This window comes from Chaetodon trifascialis, chromosome 20 (genome assembly GCF_039877785.1).
Source record: "Chaetodon trifascialis isolate fChaTrf1 chromosome 20, fChaTrf1.hap1, whole genome shotgun sequence".
NCBI classification, from domain to species: Eukaryota; Metazoa; Chordata; class Actinopteri; order Chaetodontiformes; family Chaetodontidae; genus Chaetodon; species Chaetodon trifascialis.
The window spans coordinates 3,905,409-3,927,092 of record NC_092075.1 but is presented as its reverse complement, the minus strand read 5'-3'; the positions used below and the strand labels follow the sequence as shown (position 1 = coordinate 3,927,092).

Below are 21,684 nucleotides of genomic sequence, written 5' to 3'. Positions count from 1 at the left end.
CTTTGTTTTATGTGTTTGTCAGTGTCAGCATTGGAGGGCCTCAGTGCCCATGAGACACACAAACACTCACACGTTACAGGCACACTTGTTTATTTCGATTTTGTTCAGACTCTGTATGATTATAGGTTACTGAGTCAATATTTAGATTTTGCAGGAAAAGCAAAACCCAGGCTGTTTATGTTTCCCTTGCTACTGTGTGGTGTGCATGCGTGTGTGTGTGTGTGTGTGTGTGTGTGTGTGTGTGTGTGTGCTGGATGTATGCGTGTGCACACGTATAAAGGGCGAGATGAGATGACATATCTTGGTTTGAATAGCAGCACTGAAATAAGGACTCAGAATAAGAGGCAAACTTTAAGGATTACTGTCAGACGTGTTTGGCTGCGCCGTCGTCTCTGTCACGCTTTTCAGCAGAGGCATTTCCTCCCCCCCACCCCCCCACCCCCAAAGGAGCGACATGTTACATCTCGTGGCATCTGACAACCAAACAGAGCAATATCAGTCTGAAATGATATAACAAAGGCTTGAAACAACACAGATTAAAAATCCTGTTTGGATCCATAAAACAGTATGTCTTCTACCTTTGCATCCCTGCGTTGTCCTCTTCTTCCTGTCTTTGCAGGTCAGTACCTGTTGTTCTCTCTCGCGGCCTTTCAGTGTGTGACTGATATCCAGCCCATGTCCAGACAGGCTCTGCTTACTTTACACTCTGATGAAGAGTGTTGTGTGATGTGTCTGTGCATCTGACAGCGCACTCAGTCCTCCCCCCGTCTCTGCAGCCCAGCCTGGTCTCCAGTGGATCAATACTGACTTTGACGATCCGCTGACTTTTCCTTTGGCGCCACCATGAAGCTGGCAGGTATCACCTGTTACCAATGAACCTGTTTACCTGTGGAATGATCCAAACAGGTGGTTTTGGATTGTTCCACATCTTTCCAAGTCTTTGAATTGTTTTGCTGCATCAGATTCAGAATAAGCAGATATTTACAGAAATCAATGCAGCTGATGAGGGCAAACGTTAGGTATAATGTCTTTGTGCTGTTTTCAATTCAGTATATGTCAGAGAGGATGAGCAAATTATCACGTTCTGTTTTATTTTTACACAGCATCCAAACTTTTTCTGGAATGATCTCGTATGATCAAAATCCTGCAAACACTAATATCATCCTAATCGCTCCCAGCTGTACCTTGTACTTCTTTCTGATGAAAACTACATCTATTTATCGACTCCACAGTAACTTCCACTTTAGACAGGATTCTGGATTCTTGCTGGATTGTGAACAATAAAAAGGTTTTATAAGTTCAGTCATCAGGCTTCACATTAGACCTACAATCTCACCTCTTGTTTAACTGATCAGCATGGCTTTTCTCAGCACAGTGACAGTATGCAGACTCAAAGAGTCTATGTTTAAATTACACATAAACTCTATCCCAGACCACCCTGACTGGAGCTAATGGCTAATCCAAATAGTGCCTCAGCGTTCGCCCAGAAAGGAGCCATATTTGTACCTGATACCTCATGCATCCCCACTCCCATCCAACCCCTGCCTCATGAAGTACTCTTATTTTGGAGGTACCAGTCAAAACATCTAAACCTTTCCTTGGTAGTTTCCCTTCACAAGACCACATTTCATAGTTCCACCAAAATTTCAAATTCAAATTGAGGGCTGAGTGACTGGAGTTAAGTATGAAACCTCCCCTTAACTTGTCTAAAACTTCAGCTAAAACTGAAGTCCGTTCAAGCCAAGTTGGATGGGAGGCTCGATTACTGCAGTTTAGAGGGCAAAGAAGTGAAATGTTTTGTCCAAAGTTATGTTACTAGGCAACATTAATGCTTGCAGTGCATTGAGCTGGCCCAGAAACGTCTCCCCAGTTTACCTTTGATAGCAGATTTTATTAAAAGTCCGTCTGCTCCTCATGTGAGACCTATGACCGTAACAACTGCTTTACGGGAAGTGTCTCAGCAAAAAAAACCTGCCAAGTACAAAATAAATCTCTGTGCATCAGGACAAAATGATGGCGCTGTTACAGCATTTGTGTCCTGGTTTCTGCACCAAAGTTGATCTTTCTTGGTTCATGTGTGGTGGTTGAAATAGCCTCCAGTAGTAACAATAGCATTCTGAGGTGTTTGTCTATGGAGGCGGGGAAAAGTCCACTCAGATCATCTTGATTTATTCTCCGGTGTCATTGATGGGGAGAGTTGGACCGGACCACCGCTGCTGCTGCGCCTCACAAAGGCTGGTGTGTTTGGATTAAAAGCATGCGTGTGGTTACTGTCACTGCAGACAGCCTCATCTGAGCTCTGACTGCCAGACTCTTCAGCGTTTCCTCGGCTTGTAGGATGTGCTTCTATTAAAGTTTAGGAACAATAACTGTAATGTGGATGGAAGAAAACCGCCAAACTACAGCCCTCTCCGTCCACATGAACAAAAATACAGTATATCAAAGGATGCTCGGGGATATGTTTGCATTTGTCTATCTTTGGATATTCTTGCATGAGGGATGTGTCATTCTTCCCATGCAAAACAGTTCTATAGCGATTGTGTATCTTGGGCCGCTATGAGACACATCTTTGTCAACTGGGGTTGTGCATTAGAGACTGGTGACACTCATTCAAATGTCATAAATCAGACAACTCATTTCCCTTGTCTAGCCTGAAGTTCTAAGAATACTCCTGAGGCTGCCAGAAAGATCATCTAGGAACAATGGCCCCGGCTATTCAAACGGTCTCTTCTGTTCTGCTCAAACATTGTGATTACTCAGACAAATGTCAGGGAAGCCCTGGGTCACATCTCATTTTCCGTCTCCCAAAACGGCAGCTACGCCTTAAAGATCGAGCTCAAAATGTGCCCCATGCTGGCAGGACGCCAGACGGACTGAGTTACAGAATGTACCATGGAAATGAAAAGCTGGCAATCTTGTATTCTGCGTCTCCGACTCTGTACTACGTGTGCATGTGCATGCCGAGAAATGATCCCACAATGATCCCTTCCAGGCTTTTCGCGTGAGCTGGGTCCATTGGTCTCGCCATTGGTCTAAATAAATCAGCAGATAACCTGCAGCTACAATGGTCACTTTCACACTTTGGTTCTGATACAGGCTAAACAAATAAGACAGCTGTTTCCAGTCTTTGCACTATGCTAACTGGCTGCTAGCTGCCGTATATTTAACTTATATGATCTTCACATCAAGCTAACTCTGCACTAGAAAGCGGATGATTTCCCAAAGTGTCAAACCTTTGCTTGAAGACAATGGCAGGTCCCATGAATTGCTGAATAGTCCAAAATTTTACATTCAAATTCTGGTGTCTACTAAATGGCTAAAATACTGAGAGGACTGTGTGCTAATGACAACCAAATCCACTTCCCTTGGCAGCAACCCCAGCAATCCCTAACACCAGACATTGTGGTTGGCGTAAGTAGTCATTACACCGTCACATGAAGATTGATCGGGCCACAGAAATAATTATTGTGCCTTTATTGATGCTCATCAACATGACGTAGCTCGGTTTAAAGGTTATCCGGTGTTTAGGCTTTAAATCAGCAGATTTCTCCCTCAGTAAGCAACAGTCAGCCACTCAGCACTTAAGGTGCGCTTCAAAGCGGATGCTGGGTAGTCATTTTCTCCCTTTCTTGTCGAGGTCGTGATCTAGCGAACAATGACGTCTCTGTGTTGAGGTTGCGGTGGCATATCTGTCTCTGAGGAGCTATTTCCTGTTGAAGAGAAACGTGAGCAGAGTTTGGAGAAGAGAGTGGAGGTCACGTTTCAAACCAAAATAAAACCCCCGTCGCCTTGAGTCTCCTTTTCTTCTGTAACAGCTCCTTGCTTCCCTTTTTAGACACAGATACCATCACTGGTGTTACCCTGAGGAACTCTGTGTGGCTTCATTATCTTCTCGTCTTCGTACTGAACAGAAATGGCTCTGTTATCTTACCATTACCAGACCAGTGCTGCTGACTATCTCCACATTGCAATCCTATGCAACCCTGGAGGGTTTCCATTGTTACGTATAACAGATTTTACTGCAGATGTTATTAATCCAGAACAGCACCCATTATCAATTACCCTCCTTTGTGATAGCAAAACCAGCATCTACCTCTCTGTCTGGAGTTTAACTCTGTGTTCCAATCTGTTTAACAGCCCCATCTGCTTTCCTGCTAAATCCTTAAGTGGAACAACAACAACCAGAACATGAATCCTTTTGTAACGTTCTCCAGCTTTGCTCCCTGCCATGGTGTTAATCTGCCGCTCCATGAAACAATCTGGAAATGCCGATGGGAAACCAATGCAACAAAACATTTGTCTATCTGCTCATCCTCACATCCTCCTCCCAAATTTTTGGCTTTGGCAGTTGTTGCTTTCTGAGTACTTTGGGCTGCTTTACAGCCAGATTGACCCTCGTTTGAACTTGTGGTTCCGCTCTCTTCTGCGAGTTCAAAGTCAGATCCTTTTCCTGTCATGGTGCGTGGCTTCCCCAGAGGGATGCACTCGGTCTCAGAACATGTGGTGCCATCTTAAAACATCTCTGTTGTGATAAAAATACAGGGCGTGCTTGAGTCTGGAAAGACAGCGTAAGGAGAGAAAAGGATGGTGGTGAGCTAAATGCTAATGCGAAAAACTGGCATTCGGGAGTAAAGTGTTTATCCCGTGGGGGGGTGTGAATGTCTTAACTGAACCAAATTTCATGACAATGCATAGAATAATATGGAATATGGTTGAATTCATGCATAAATATTAGATTTTGTAGCAATCCAATGAGATATTTCACTGGATTGGTGAAAACTTTGACCTGTTGGTGGCACTAGAGCAAACATCACAGGATTATCAAAATAAGTAAGAGATCCATCCTCTGGGGATCATGAATTTCATACCGATCCATCCAGTACTTGAACGATATTGTGCTGCAAGTGTCGCTAAAACTAAAGCTTTGATCCAGTTGCTTCTGTTACCTCTGTTCTGCTGCAGTGTTGCAGATGTGATTCAAGGTGGCCCTTAGGCCGCATATTCATGTCATGACTGTGCACGGGCCAAGAAAATCCTGATGTTTTCTTGCCATCAAAGGCGTACGAATTCTTCTCTTTCATGTGAAAAGAGTGAAGGAAAAAATATGGACACATCCGAGACAGACATGTGAGAATTTTCCATGAGCCACAGAAAAATGAAAAAATGCAGGCAGAAAAACACTTGGCAGCTTTTTAATATCGACTCCTTCGCCTCCCTCCCTGCTCTCCCCCCCCCTCTCTCTCTCTGGGCTTGGAAGCACTTGAATACAAAGTTCAGCGAATTGTTCTGGCATAGCAGCTTGTGTGTAATGACTTCTGACAGCAGTGGAGACAAACTGAAGAGCATGTCTGTCTCTGCATGAGTATTTACAAATCTACTCTCGGGAACCGCATTCCAATTCTGGAAACACTATTATACGCAAGTCGCCATGAACGACCGCATGTAGAGGATGCATATCCGGAGGTAGCCTGCTCGTTTTGAAATGAATGGACGACAGGACTGCAAAGGAAAGCGGCCTCATGTTTCCCTCGGAACAATCCGAGAAGTTTGGTGTAACAGTAAAGAATCTAAGTGATGTATTGGAGTAATTTAAGAGGTCCAGTTTGGGGGGAGAGCAGCTGCCTGCTCCATCATACAGGGCCGCTGGCTCGACTGAATCTGGCCGTTGTTCTCATCTGGCTGCCGTCCAGTGCTGATGGGATTTTGGTTCTGCTATGCATTATGAGCTCCTTCTTAAAAGTGAAATGTAAGTGTGGTCAGGGTGTGTTCTGTAGTTTGTTCCCAGTTGTTTAAAAGAAAAGCTTTGTACAGGCCTGGGAGTGTTTGGCTCTGCAAAGGGCAAAAAATAGAGGTAGCCGAACTGCGCACACAAGTAAATCACATGTTGAATGGTCACGTCCTCAGCAGTGACACAGCACCCGTATCTATCTCTGCTAAGTGCTGGCTTTGGCCTCAGTGGTCTGGGCTGATGTCAGGTTCCTTGTACTTAATGGGGACCCTTGAGAAGTTCACCATTTGGGCTTTCTGTAACCTCCACTTTAATGTTGCTTTAAAGTGAGCCTGCACTCATCCTGCTGCTCTGGTATGCCAGCTGGATGAGGTGGAGGGGCTGTTCGGGTTGTTTGGCTCAGGAACTCTCCCGCTCTTGTCTCGACTCCTCTCTAATCTCCCTAATTGGGATCGGGGGTCCGAGGGTCCCCTGAGAGCTGCCAGATCTTTGTGGTCACCGTGTGGCGATGTGACGGGGTCAAGAGAACAGAGTCATCCAAATGACTGGGTGGTTTTCTTTTCTACACTTTGTTCTCTTGGCCTCGAGACCCCGGCAGATCAGTTTTGTTTTCTTTCCCAGTGGCTTCATGTTTGTTTACATGGTGTGTGAGCGCAGGAGTTATTCCTGTTCGCACTCTTTTTCTTGCCAAGTGTTATTGTTGGGAAATAGGAAATACCCTCCACCAAAAGGTGAAGTACTGGCTCATTAGGATTTCACACCGCTGCTTGCTTACCCAGCATGGGCAGCGAAAAACAAGCGTTTTTCCTCTACTTCTCTCACGTGAAGGACGGTACTTTCCCGGCTCCATATCTGGGAATCATAGCTCTTAAACCTCTGCGGTGTCATGTCTTTATTGGTGTGTGCAAGTGTGTCAGTGCGGTGTTCACGGGTATGCTGCATCACAGCTGGGCAATCAGGCCTTGTTATGTTTCACGGTGCAAAGTGTAAGACAGGAGCTCCACATGTGTTATAACAGCTGTCGTCTCTCCCTGCGGGGAGGCAACACAGTCCCAGTGTTTTCCAAAGACACTGTGCTTCGTTGCATGCGTCTCTCATCGCGGGGACGAGCAATTATTCAAGAATCAGACCGCAGCAGTTTTCCACACAGAGAGCCCACGAGTCCAGTCTGAAAGTCTTTGCACTGCTTCCCTGTCTGTCGCAGAAGTCATTTAAAAATGATTTTATCGGTTTTTAAATCCCTGCATGGCTTTGTGCCGGCCAGGTCTCACTCAAACCTCTTGATTGTTCCTGAAGCCGGAGCTAAAAGGCACAGAGAGGCAGCCTTTGTCAATGAAGCCCCAAAACTGTGGACCAGCCTCCCTGAAGGTCTGACAGCTTCTAAATCTTACAACACGTCTTTTAACCTCACTTTTCCCTGAAGTTTCTTTTCTTTTCTTTTGTCTTATCCAGTTGTTTCAGTTCTACTTTATGTCATTTTATTTTTTTTCCTTGCTTTTACTGTTTTATTGCATGTATTGTTTGCTTTTATGTTTAGTACTTTGTGTTGCATTTTATGCATGAATTGTGATATATAAATAAACTTTATTAATAATATTATTATCATTATGCTCTCAACCTACTTAATCATTTTCTAAAATTCTTTTTTATATTCCACTTTTGTATAAATGTACATATATAGTTGATTTTTAATTTTTTATTCTCTTCTGCCTCGCCTTTATTGCTTGCTGTCCGTAACACCCTAATTTTCCTGGTGGGGTGTAAATAAAGTTATATCTTATCTTATCAAAAGTAACACCAGACACATTTCCTCCTGCATACTAATGCTAACATGTATTTTTATTTATTTGCCCATCAAAGTATTTTTGAAAAATTTCCAGTGAACCTTTAATTCTATAAACTTGTACGTATTTGTATGGAACTGTAATGTGTGATCCCATAAATCATGCATGGTAAATTTTAAAGATCTTGAAGTTCTCACTCCGTTTCGTAGTAAGACGATGAAAACTTCACCCTCGTAGAAATTTTCCTTTGACTTCAGTTTAAAACCAGCGGTTTGCGTCACTGCCCGCGCGTGACGGAGGAATCACAACAGTCGACTGAACCAATGGGACGCGGCTGTCGGAGTAAGCTCGCCATCCCATCACTGCGCAGCCCATCACAGAGCCGCTGCAGTCTGACTGGATGCTGGCTGGAAGCGAAAGCGGATGAGGGACAGCAGACACGGGGACACATCGCGCTGCTCTCGGAAGAGTTCTGGATATAAATCACTTCGCTCTGCGGACGTGTTGATGTTTATGTGAGCTTTTGTGTCGTCTCTCTCTGTGAGTGCGCGCTGAATGACGGAAGCGTGCGCGCGCCTCCAAAAACGAAAGAACTGGAAAGTTTGAATCAGCCCTGAAACTTTTCAGATCTTAGCATGAGTGGCTTGTTATGGACATCCTCGGCGAGCCGTTTCAAGCTTTGCGGCGCCTCGATGACTTCAAGTCCTCAACTGTGACATGACATGAAACCGTCCAGGAGGAACCCGGTCCAGACTCGAAGAATTACAGAAGCCCTGATTAAGTCTGACATCTTTAAGATTAATTCTTCCTGGAAATGGCAAGTCGTTCCATATTGATGGAGCGGACGGTGGTTTTGATATGCAGTGTATTGATCCTGATCATCGGTTTATGTGTCGGATCTCCTAACCACAGCCGCCGGCTGGTCTGCTGGAAAGCGATCCTGAAGTGCCACGGAGAGCCGGAGTGCCATTACGCGTATGACCAGTACCTTTATGCCTGCGCGTCTGTCATCAGTGGTGACCGTAAGAAGTGCCCCAGTCACTGCATATCCTCTCTCATCCAGCTTAACCTCACCCAAAGCGGCCCGGCTCTGGAGGACTGCGACTGCGCCCTGGACCCGGTCTGCAGGAGCACCAAACAGGCCATCGAGCCGTGCCTGCCGCGGACCAGCACCATGGGCTGCACCGAGGCCCGGCGGCAGTGTGAGATGGACCTGCCTTGCAGCTCCGCTATGAGGGATTATTTATTCCACTGCAGGAAACTTTTCGGGGGAGAAGGGTGCTCGGACGGGTGCCGGAGGGTGATAGCCAACATGCGCTCCATACCGAAAGCGCAGCAGCTGGACACTTGCGTGTGTGATGGCACGGAGAGGAACATATGCGAGTACATCAAAGTCAGCATGAAAACGTTCTGCTCGGACTCTGCCGATCGGTTCGCAGGAAGCGGCTTCTCAGACTCTGAGGTGGACTTCGATTTAGATTACGTGGAAAACTCCAGTGACTCCAAACCTTGTCAGACAGCGCTGAGCGTCCTGACCACCATTCTGGTTTTAACCAAATTAATCTGAAAAGCTGCTGCCACGAAGGACAGCAGAAATCTGCTCACATCATTAGAATCTGTCTTTTGTCACGAAAAGAACATTTGGGCCAGTTTCTGCTGCAGATGTGCAGAAGTTCAGGACTGTTTGCAAATGAAGCCTGCGAGTTTCACGATGACGATGCAGGAGACTATTTTTATATGTCAGCTACATGAAGATCAATTGTACAGTATATTGTATAAACTCGTGTTTGTGCAAATGTTTATGAGTGACAAGAGATTTGCACTGTACGAATAGGTGAGTCACACTATTTTACTGCATTACGACCGCAGAGGAAGGAGAAATGTTTTGTCTAAAAGTGCCTAAAAGTCTTTCTACTGTTCTTTTATTCACCACTATGTGACCATATCAGAGGCATGCTGTGAAAGCACAGCAGTTTTCTCTTACCAGCCGCACAGAGACTTTTTCCACAACCCCCTCATTAAAAACCAAAGTTGATGTAAGCCGCTGCAATGTGTCGAAATCCCGGAGCAGATGATGCATCTGAAACAAGAAGCTCTTAAGAGTGATACCCCTGACCTTTCAAACATGGACGTTTGCAAAAGGTATAAAGTTCTTGAAGGTGTTCAGGCAGAGAAAGACAAACTCCCCCTCCTGGGGTCAGTTTGCTTATCCTCAGCCCAGGTGTGTGTTAAAGGTCTTCATGGAGACATACTGACAGAGAAACGGTAAAGATGTTTGGGTGAGTGGAGATATGAAGCGCTCCTCTGAATGTACATGCACACTAAATAAAGAAGAGTTTTACCATGATTCATCTGGAGGTTGTGTGGCTCTTTCTTTCAGTTGTTTCTTTAAAGATTCAGGCTTCGCACTGATTAAAGCAGTACGAGGCAGTGCTGATTCACTGACAGTAATCTCTTATTTAATTTCATGTAAGCACTTCAAACTGATGAGTGTCTTTTTTCTTGATTGCTGCCACTGTTTCTACTCTCAGTTTGTGATTAAAGCTGTCCACCGCTGGATCCGGGCCCAGGTTTAACACACTTATTCAGCGGTGCCGCTGAGAGAAAGCCATTTCAGAAGCTTAACGGTGGTTTTAACACTTTTGCGAACAGGCCATACTTATTTTTGTGCCGTATGCACCATCATGCTTGCAAGACATCTGTTAAAGGTCTTTAGCCTAAATGCTACCTCTTGAGTCACATTTATTCTTGTATTCATGACTGAGATGCATTATTTATAAGTGTCTACCCAGAACAGGTTATAGGCCTTAAAACACATTTTTATCTTCTTCAAAATCAGATTTTACAGTTTCTATTTTCAGCATAAGAAGTGTTTTTTAGTCAGTGATGGTACATGTGGCTGTTTACATGCTCGTGACTCATGTTATGAGTCAGTCAGCTGTCTATACTCACAAAAAAAACCTGCGTCCCCTCCTTCACTTGCCATAATGGGTGTTGAAACCATTGATGGCAGCCATGTTGCTTTTCAAGGGAAAGAGATGGGCCCTCCAGCCCATTGATTGGAGGAGAAGTCGAGTGGCACCTCTATTATGGAGACGCAAAATACACAATGGTGCAGCGGCACAATGCGGGGGCACTTCATTCACTCTTTTCCTCTGTCACCCTTTTCAGGGAGTGGGGGAGCACGTCGAGGTGGAAGACAGAGGAGTTATGTGAGAAAGTTCAGCTTTATTGCTCAGCCTAACTCCTGCTGAGTCCACAGCTCAGCATTCATTTGTGCTGCACTTCTCTTACAATTAAACGTTTAGGGGTCTTCTCTGCCTCTGACGTTATCGTAGTTTGGCTGTCGTGCAGTATGACTTCGCTCAGTATGAAAAACATTTAAACAGTCTCAAAAAGAGAGACCTGAATAATAAATCCTACGATGGCAGCAGTTGTTAAAAAAATACCAACAAAGTGACGTGGTGCAGGCATTACTGGGCCTTTGTATGAGGAGCAAGAGCGCGCCACTGTCACTTTAAGAGAGCAGGCCCCTTCCCCAACCATTAATAATTGTAATGCCTTTTTATTATTGTTGAGGATAATGAAGGGATGAGAATCATATGGGGGCCCCAGACCATACTTTGCCCTGAAATGTTTTCAATTAACTTTTGGCACCAGAGGGAAACAGGAATGTTGTGCTTTTTGTCCCATGCTGAAACAGAAAAGAGTCGACTGGGGCTTTTGGTGCAGGGACCAGAACATCATTAAAATTGCCTCATCATAACTCAAACTGTTGTTTAGCCACCCCCCCTCCATCCCGCCCCGCCCAGAGGCCTTCGTCCTCTAGGTTACACTAAGGAAAGGAAAACAGGCCGCCGTATGTTAGCTCCATGTTCCAGACCATCTTCAGTCAGATTAGTGATGGATTGGATTATTCTCTTTATAGTAGCTCGACACAACATGTCAACATATAATAAGCATCTGAATTGTAACTTAAGCCTTCAAAGGGATAAATTACTCGGACCGATTCTGCGAATCGGTGAGCTGTCAGAAAGTCTTTCTCTGCTCGAGCCGTGGCGTCCCTCCGAAAGTCCCAGTGGAGCTTCACACAACATTTTTAAAACTGCTCGGCCGCCAGACTGACTTTTCCTGTTCAGCCTATTTTGAAACTCCTGGAATAAAGAGAAGTGCTTCTAATTCAGTTGTGCTCGCGCCCGACTCATGTGAACCCAAAGTGAGATGGAGAGAAAACAGGCTGAAACGGAGGGAGATGTGTAGACAAAGTCTGAGTAATGCTGCTTCGGAAACCTTATACAGGGTCTATTATGCTTCACAGTTCAGCGTAGACCTTGGAAACAGCCACCAAATGGGCCTTGTGGTGAGATTGTTTTCTCAAACTCCAACTCTGCCCCCTTTTTGAACCAATGGAAACTGGCCCGCAGCTGATGAGGCATCTTATTCAATCAAATACAAGAAGCACAAACTGCCCTTCCAAGCACATGGCAGCGTAACAGTCTGATTTATGTTGCAGATGTTGTGATCATATCTTAACTCTGGATTTCTTCCGCTGTGCTCAAACAAGCTGCTGAAGCATTTAATCGATTAGCCCATTGACAGCGCTTGATCATCTATTACTTGTTTTAATTATTCATGAGGGAAAAATGGGCAACTTTCTGTTTTAAAGCGTCACAAATTTAATACTTTAATAAGACTGAAAATGGCGACTGCTGCAATACTGACACTGGATTTCCTCTCATTTTTTATCTGTGAGATGTTAAAACTGTGTCTCAGTTAGCTTCTTAGCTAATATTAGCCACCATAAGCTACTGTAAATCAGGCCGTACCAGCAAAACAGCAGAATATATTTAATTCAGCAGTGGTGAGTTTCATTGCTTGCGAATCCGCCTGTTGTTGCCTAAATGGAGGATTGTGTTTGAAAAAGTCACTTGAGCTCAGTTTAAACCTTTTAACTTGTTGCTAGATTTGGCCTGAAGTTCAGTTTTGACCAAAGATAAACAAACTTAGCAAGAGCAAAGTGAAGTGAATAAACCCCAGTGACCCACAATAATTGGAGGGTGGGGGGTGACCCTGAGGAAGGCAGCACCCTGGGCTCTTAGAGAGGTGGGAAAGGTGGAGGAGGGGTTGATTTATGATTGAGGGTTAAAGGGGGAAGGGTCTGCTATGGGAGGGGAGCTGTGCCGGGCTGAATGTCAGGGATTTCAAGCCTGTCTGAATAATGATGCAAAGAGGGAATATTTAATCAGCCAATCAGATAGATTTCCTCGATCTGCCACGGCTGCATTGGAATTGCCCTCGAGTTGCCCCCCTCCCGCAGCCCAGCCGAAGAGAAGTGCCGCAAAGTTTTAAGGAGCGAGAGAAGACCAGGAGGAGGGGGGAGCACAAAACGTAGCTGACAGGGGGCATAACTTCATTTCCACGGTGCTGGGACAGCGGTGTGGAGTAATCTGCCGTAGCAGCCCTCGAAAACTTCAATGCCTTTAGTGACCCAGGGAGCGGGGAGGGGGCGACTCCAACTGTGCCCATGCGTTTAGGAGAGCGAGGGGGCTCCTTTCACACCCTTCCGAGGGCTTTTGTTGAGGAGTATATCCCTTACCTCTTTTTCACTGAAAGCAAGGACTATATGTTCATGAGATGAGACAACAATGGCTCACATTTTGAAAGCAAACTGGGAATTCATTTTCCGGCTTCTGGCTTGTTGGGAAGTGAGGAGTTCTGCGGCTTAAGTGAAGTTTCTATGAAGTAAAATGAACTGAATGTTCTGTGTTGGCCGACACGTTCTTGAAACGTGCTCGATAAGCTTTGAAATGTAGCCAGAATATTTTTTAACGGACAAAATGTTTTGCCATAAAGGTGTTTCCGCCCAGCACCAGAAGCCCACAATGTTCCAGTTTGAACTGATTTGAGATTGAGGAGTGTTAGCAAGTGTGTTTCTTCCATCTAATGGTGCATATTGGGGATCCAACCTATTACATGTCAGTGCCGTGAGGTTCTGGATCAGGCTTTAAAGTCCCCATTTAAGCTTTAAATGCTGTTAGTTTATAGTGTGAGTAAATATTAGTAAAAAGAGAATTGGGCAGTCCATCGATGAGGAGGGGTTCATCATTTTGTGCTAACGGTGCTGTTGAAGACTGAAGAAAGAACAAAACATTTTAGACTAAGATAATGGTCTGAGGCTGGCTTGCTGTCCGGACTGAATGGGGTCTCCCCGGAGCTCAATAAGGTCCCAAAGTTTTACTCCATTATGCTGACATCCTAAAGGCCAGGGGGTACCACCCCCAGTGGTTACCTCTCAAGTATGCATTCATCAAGCCCCAGTCTACACACACACACACACACACACACACACACACACACACACACACACACACACACACACAATCTTTTGGACTTTAACTCCTTAAGTGATGACAGGAGGCAATATTCACAGAAAGCTTACCGAGAGAGGAAGAACAAGTAATAAATAATGTGACTCCAGGCTCAGGTCATTTTAAACTAACTCACAAAGTTCCACGTTATATCCCAGACTCTAATATTCAGACGTGGAAGGTGTTTGTAACCCGTTTGTTTCCTTTCAGGAGTTTTTTATTACAATCCATAAAAGCTTTTAATAATATTTAGGGCTCAACATCAGCTTTGTCCAGCGTTTGACAAGTTCCCCAAGTGACCGAGAAAATCACTTCAGAAAAAGTTTCCTAAAACAGGCAAAAAAAGGAAATATGCATTATAAGCAAATTTCCCTTTTTACAGGTCTGTGCGCATTCCTGACTGTTGTGCAAGGCTGTGGCAGCACACTCACTGCTGTTTGCTCAACAAGGCATTCTCTGGCACGAGGATCTCCAGTCATGCCTGCAGTGTTGGCGCTAAATGACTGAGTTCAAATCCACGAGCAAACATAGAAATCAAAGGCTGTTAAGCTAAGCAAACATGACAGTCATCCATTTTGCCCATTGTGAGAGAAAATGGTCTGTTATTTGCTTTCTTTCCACGTAAATCGAAGACATGGAAGAATATATTCTGAGCTCTACATTTACTGAAGCTTCTTCCACAAAAAACGACTCCTTTTCCCAAATTACTCCAATACAGAAAATGACCACACGCGATATGAGATTTCATTTATTGGAAGTTTGGAAAAGTGGAATGCACGTCTAATGTCTTACATCGTGTTTATGTCCAGCACCTTAATCTCTAGCTGTCCTCTGTCAGTCCTCTCTCCATCTGGTTCTCATTTGCGCAGCACAGCCAGCTGGAATGCGTCCATGCTTTTAAAGATGAGTTATTTGCCCATTAATACATACTTGAGCCCAACACTATTTTCAGCCAACTAAAGTGGAAAGACTCATTCTTGTCTGTAGACAAAAAGTTCTTTTGGATGTAAAATAATTAAATAAGTCACGCTCTTTTTTTTCTGCCCAGGGTGTTGTGGGCTGTAACAGACAGAACGGACGCTTGAGTGAAATGCTTTCGAGGAGATGTTTTTAATGAGATTTATTGTATAATAATGGAGCATCATTACAATTTTACTTTCATTTCACTTAAAGGGATAGTTTGAGTTTCTGAAGTGGGTTTGTATGAGATACTTATCAATAGTCAGTGTATTACCTACAGCAGATGGTGGTCAACAATCCCCCAGTTGTTGTTTTTTTTTATCAACCTAAAACAAGAACCCTCCAAATCCACCAGACTCCTTTCACAAAAACTATAATTTTCAGTTGCACTGAATTGACTTATTAATTGTTAGATCAACAACTCCCTTGAGGTAAAATCCCCCTTTTTATCAAAGGAGTCTGGTGGTGTTGAACAAAGCGTAGATGGGTAAAACGGCTTCAGTGTCCTGTTGGAAAGGCTTTCTGTCTCTTCAAAAAACAAGAATACGTGAAATGAAAGAGTGAAATGTTAATAATTTTTGGGGCTGTGTTAAAGACCTGTGTGCTGGGGAACAATGGATCCTTTAAGATTCCCAGAAAGAAAGAAAAGTGTCTAATCCATCCAGTGTTTAATCCATGCATGCATATTTACAAGTCGACATACTTAAATCACAAAAAACAAACGTATTATGAGCTGTAATATCCATTATCAACCTCTAGATGGCTCTGTTTTCCTCAGCATGCAAAGACAAAACTGCTCAGGACTTTAAATTTTTAGCTTTTACACATCACTTGTGCATGTCCAGTGTGTGTCCGAGAAGGACATTGTTTGTTAAATGATCAATAATCTGTTTAGCAGTACTCTTCGCTGCTGGTGTCTCCTCTGCACACAGCTCCAGCAACCCCGTCTGTGTTGCAGCTACGTGTTCTGGAGCGCTTCGCCGCGTTACAGCTGGACCAGCTTGACCAGCACGACCAGTTACCTTCCTGGGTGACAGGAGGTCTTCTACCTGCAAAACATTGTCCAAATTAACACATAAAAGAAAAATGACCTGAAGAGATATGAATGGTTGTTGGTGTGGTGGGACACTGTATCGTATATACCACTCTTTGCTCTTACCTGGAGTTTTAGTTTTATCACCCTTGAAGTTTTGGCAGCCCAGGCCTTCGAACAGGTGAGAACACAAACATATACACTTTCCATCCAGCAGAGTAAGAGTGCCTCCGTTTTGACAAGGCTTACACTTGCACACGTTGTACTCAGCCACATAGTCCTCTATGGCCTGCTTCAGGTTGGCTAGCCTGGAGTTAGCGTCCGGCATATCCAGTGGAACTAGCATATAGATGGGCTCAGGCTGTCAGGAGTAACAGAATAAACTCATTATTTCTCTGGCTGGAATATCATACAAAAATAATATTTCACAACGTCTTTCATTTGCCTCATATCTTAGAACAAGACTTCAAACAGAACTTGTGAGCTCCTGGTTACGACTTGGGACGTGGTGTACACGATATGGTTGAGGTTCAAGTGGTTAAGTCATGTGAACACCACTGCTAGGCAATGGCAACAAGGATGAGGCTAACAGTTTAGCAAGCTAATGAGTGGGGAATGCAATGCAAAGGCTACATGCTAGGAGCTCTGTAAGGCTGTATTTAGGCACAGCAGTTCTTTGAGCTAAATGCTAACACCATAATGCTAGCATGCTCACAACATCAATCTCAATATGTTGATGTTTAGCAGGCATATTTTTCACAATTTCTGTTTGATAATTAGCAATATTGGACAGATTAATTTTTATCTTTTTACCCAAATCCACCATTAAAAGCCAAAAAAAAGTCAACTTCAAGATCTCCGGAGTCATTAGGATACATCATGTGGGCGCCATGAATGTGTGCACCAATTTCGTGCCAATTAATCAAGTAGATATTGAGATATTTCACTGAATAAATGAAGCTGTTGGCCTGCTGATGGCGCTAGATGGAAACTGAGGGAATCAGTCATTTTGATTAGTTATTTAGATACTTCAGTGGTGGACTGACAATCCACTGACCCACCAGCAGACATTTTCATACCACTAAAACTGCCTGATGATGTTACAGCTTCACTTTGCCAATCAATCAAACCTACCTCACTGTTAATCAGTGCAGGGGCGTCAGTGATGGTCCGGGCCCAGCCCTGATACGTAGCGATGTCCATCACTCCTTCCTTATCCAGTTTCGCCCTCATAGTAACAGCACTTTCTAGAGTACCTCCTTTGACTGACGTCATCACCTTGTCCACCACTGCTTTTCCATGAGTTTCTCCTGTGTGGCAACAGGGGACAATGTTTTAGAGAGTTTCCACAACTGGTACTTCACAGTATCTGTGCGTGATGTCCTCGTAAGAAAAGAGAGGTTATGCTTTGAAGGTTAAGTTCAGTCTAGCTTAATACAATCTTGCCCAGTCTTGCCTGAATTCAGGTATGCAATTTTGCATAAAACAAGGTGGTGGATTTTGTCCCCAATGTCTTACAGAGTAGTCATGTTACAAAGCAATTGTTTCATGGACAGCATGCTGAGGAGGAGTGACTGTTGTTAACTCTTTCAGTGGCATATGAGCATTGTATTGAGAATCTTCACCTCTCCTTTGAGTATTGACTTTCTGATCATTGTGTATCAGTGTGATTCTGTAAGAAGGGGAGATCAAACCTTGGCTTTTCATTGTTATATTATCACAGCCGTCTTTCTTAAAGTGTGCTTTTCCATCAGTCACAGACGTGCCACCAAATTCTGCTGAGATGCCCATTTTGACACATTCTTGAATCTTCCTCTCCGTCAGATCTGCAAGAAGCACAAGAAATAGAGAATGAGTGCTTAAAACCTTGAATTGTGACAAATCAAAGAGACACTTGGTGCGGTTACACATACTTTTTGCCTTGATGGTGTCCTGGTTGAGAACATAGATCAACTCATATTCGCCGCCAGACTTCCCGTTTTTGGTGTAGTGGGTTCCATAATCCTCCAGGAAGGCAAAATAAATACCCTTCTCGTACTCCAAAGGCAAAGATTTGACATGCTCCAGAAATTCTTCGGCCACACGGAGATCACGGGATCGCAGCCTGTAGGTGCTCAGCTGTACTCTGCCCTTCACCCGCATGAAGCTTTTGTTCTGAGTGTGCAGGAGAGAAATATTAAGAAATACAGATGCATATGGTTTGCATATTTTGAAATTCCACTGGTCTTATAAACTATGTGCAAATTGCAATGTGCATTACTTCCCTCTGGCTGACATTTACCTCAATGTTGGTTAACTCTGACACCTCCTTAATCATTGTTTTCTTCTCATACTGATGCTCTAAATTCAAATTTAGAGAAATATTCGACATGGATTTCTCAGTTGGTTTGAATTTGAAGGAAAGTCCAGCGTCGACTTTAACGCTCATCTCTTTCAGCATTTCCCTCAGGAGGCTGTGTGAGTCCTCATAGATTTCTCTGGAAACGGTTTCCTCCACCAGAGTCTAGAAAGACAGGATGCCAAAGTGTACAGGGACAGATTTTCAGAATCCTCCCTGACATACGCCGTATCTGCATCATCGTTTTACTGTAACAGGTCTGGCTCACCTCATAGTTGAGCACACCGACGTTCCAGGGAAGCCTGTCGTGGCGCCCAGTGTTTGGATTCCTCACTCGATGACACATCCCGTTGAAATAATCATTGTTGAAGGGGTTCATTCGAGGATCTGCACCCAAGATGTTGATTCTAGTGCAGAGACACAATGGCCACTTTTCAGACTATAAACAGTATACGCCTTCTTAGATGAAATTCAAACATTTGAAGAGCACTTGAGTATACTACTCATATACTTATTAGTTATTTCCGATAGACTATTAGCAGCAGCTATTACCGCCTGGAGATGATTAGCTTAGCTTAACATGCAGTCTGCAAAGGGAAACAGTTTGCCTTGACTTGTGTTAAAAGGTAAAGAAAATCTGAGATATTAATTAGTGAGGGTTAGAAGTGCTGATTTCTTTAACCTTTAAACAGAGTCAGGCTAGCTGTTTCCCCATTGCTTCCAGTCGTTATGCTAAGCTAATCAATAGTTGGGTCTAGCTTCATTTTTAGCATGCAGATATGAGATTGGTAATAATGTCAACTTATTCTTTTAAATATTACAAAACGGATCATTTTATTGTTTAAAACAACTCAGATAATACAAGACAGCATCTCCGCTAAATGCTGCTTTGTTCAGTATTTGTTGCGTATTGTCACCATGAATGGGCTGATGTGCCATCCTGGTGTAAGTGCGCTGTTCTGGGTCTTTAATAATTCGCTCTTACCCGTATCCTGCTGTTCTGCCTTGCTCATTGCTGTCCAGAACTGCTGAACCACAGGGTTTACGGCCAGGATCGCAGTCCTCATCTGATCCATCCTCACAGTCATAGTCCCCGTTGCACATTAATCTCTTTTTGACGCAAGAACCTGCAAAAAAATAGGTGTTAGACTGATCGGGCCTAAAATAATGAAAAGAAAGTTACTGTGGGTGACCGAAAAGAAGCTGAAGTACCTGACTCGCACTGGAAATCTGTGGCGGAGCACACAGAGGGAGGCGGTGGTTCACATCCTGCCGCTGCTTGACAGAACTCCCTGTCTCCTAGCGATCCCTCGCAGGACTTGCCAGCAAACTGGCCAAACACTTCTGCACTTCGAGATCGCCTCTGAGGGTCAGAAATAATATCACAAATGATTGTTAAGCATCTGCACTTTCTTACAAAGGCATAAAGCAGCAACTAGAGAAACAGCCAAACTGTTTAATAAACATATGAGCTGGAAAACCTTCATTTGAGGCTGATTGTCATGCATTTTATGTATGGACATCTAAAGGGCAAAGAGAAAATACGTTCTTGTTTTGTTTTTTGGTTTTTTTTTTCCCATTCTTGGCCTTTTAGATGAATGAGCTAGTTTAATAAAATAATCTTTAATTAAATACATTTAAATATGTGATTTAAAGGAAGCTTAACCACGTCCAAAAACATGCTACTCTGCCAAGCTAAACTTTAGCTGCCTTTTAGCAGGATCTGGTGGTATTTTTTTCTCCATTATCATCAGATTTAGCTAGTTACTTCTTTATTTATGTCACATAACAAACTCAATTACTGAGTTATTGGAGCATCAGGATTGTTTTTTCAGCAACACGAAATAGGAAATGGTGAGTAAATTAATGTATGCACTCTCTTTGTCCTGTTAGCTAGCTGTAGCTAACCAGCTAGCTGTACCTAGCCAGAGTGTAGTCGCTGTTTCTACAGCTTACAGATTTACATCATGTAATGATTACAAATTACAAATTGTATTATTACATAATGCTTTTTGGTAAATCAAATATCAGGAAGTCAGATTCTGGCTGAAATGTCAGTGCAGTTTGGCACATGCTAGCTTTACAGTATTGTGATTAGTTGAGTTTTTAGTCGCTGGCGTTGACCACAGACTCACTCGGGTTCTCGTACAAGGATCACAAGAACTCCACTCAGACCAGCGGCTCCAAACACAATCTACTGCTGGTGGATCGGGAAGCTCCACTCCCCTGAAACACACATTTAATGTGATGAAACTCTCTGTCCAGGTCCAAATCCTTCATAAGCAAATAAACAACATACTTGCTTATTGTGCAAATGAAATATGAAATATACGTACATTCCTTCTTCAAGAAGCACCAGAGTCAGACACAGGGCACAGACCCCCAGCTGGAGAGCAACCTCAATCCTCATGATGGACCTTTGAAAAGACAAATTATGTTGTCTGTCTGTTCCTATTTAGTCTTTTAAGCTGCGTCTCTGTTAATTATTATCCAACTGCAAAAGGACTGTGTTGTCTTCAAAGTCAATAATTTGGATTTCAGGTGCAGCAGTGTTGATTCAGTGCTTGGAAACTCCCAGACCAGAACTGACAGCGTTTGTTTGAATAAAAGATCTTACTCATCCAGTCAGTGCATTTTGTTCCGTCACAGTGTGAGCGAAGCCTCTCAAAAACATAATAATAAGCAAAAGATGATTCATTTCTTCTCATCATCTCTGCAATACTGTTATGTCAGTGCTATCAAACAATAATGTTTTAGTTTTAGTTAAGCACTTATCCATTGGTTGAAAGTACACTTTGATTTACTAAAATCTGATAAAATAAATTCACACAGACAGAAAATCTATAAAAAATGCTCATGTTGTAGTAGACCGTAGTCCACTTTTGGTACTGTATTTGTCAATTATCTTATTGCAAAAAAGAAAAATCAGAAAACCAATTACCTGAAACCACCAAAGCGTCAAACATGAAACCCCGTTGGAGTTGGGACAAATAAATCATTCCAATCATTTTGTGGTAAACATAATGCCGAACAAATTCTTTTTTTAATTTACAAATGTGGTAATTGACGTACCTGGGAAGTTGCAAAGAATGTTGATACTGAAAAAAAGTTCACTGACATCATATTTTGTTTGTTTTCCACCAAAATAAGCAATCTTGCAAGGCACTGTCCACTCGTAGTCACTGAGGACTTAATAATACTGTCAAGTTCAGCCTTTCTTTTAGTGCATACACTCCGTTTATGCACAAGGCCAAAGGTCATTTATTGTGTTTTGGTGTTTATTTAAAGAAAAGCCATATTAATTGGAGATAATTTGCTCAATTCTGAGTTTCCAGGATTATGCAATCACTCAGGCCGGTTCACAGCAAAGCAGAGCAAATATTTACAGAGGCAGTTGTAATACACTGCCAGGCGGCATGGTACATTCAGGTCACCGCCTGAGATCGGGAAACTGAGCGATCAAAATTCAAGCA

The 21,684-nt window shown here is 43.4% G+C and overlaps 2 protein-coding genes across 2 annotated transcripts; one reads left to right on the top strand and one right to left on the bottom strand.

Annotated features, from left to right (window-relative positions):
• The first annotated feature begins 7,925 nt into the window (after positions 1-7,925).
• Positions 7,926-9,086, top strand: gas1b (growth arrest-specific 1b). Its single transcript, XM_070989278.1, has one exon. It carries the CDS (start codon positions 8,327-8,329, stop codon positions 9,077-9,079), a length of 753 nt encoding a protein of 250 aa, XP_070845379.1. The 5' UTR covers positions 7,926-8,326; the 3' UTR covers positions 9,080-9,086.
• A 6,351-nt stretch (positions 9,087-15,437) lies between these two features.
• Positions 15,438-21,308, bottom strand: c9 (complement component 9). Its single transcript, XM_070988970.1, has 12 exons — positions 21,284-21,308; positions 20,548-20,628; positions 20,347-20,437; positions 19,424-19,574; positions 19,197-19,338; positions 18,480-18,618; positions 18,155-18,376; positions 17,787-18,027; positions 17,568-17,699; positions 17,008-17,183; positions 16,000-16,234; positions 15,438-15,889 (listed from the first exon to the last, which is right to left on the bottom strand). The coding sequence occupies exons 2-12, from the start codon at positions 20,619-20,621 to the stop codon at positions 15,732-15,734; spliced, it is 1,761 nt and encodes a 586-aa protein (XP_070845071.1). The 5' UTR covers positions 20,622-20,628; positions 21,284-21,308; the 3' UTR covers positions 15,438-15,731.
• Between the last annotated feature and the right edge of the window lie 376 nt (positions 21,309-21,684).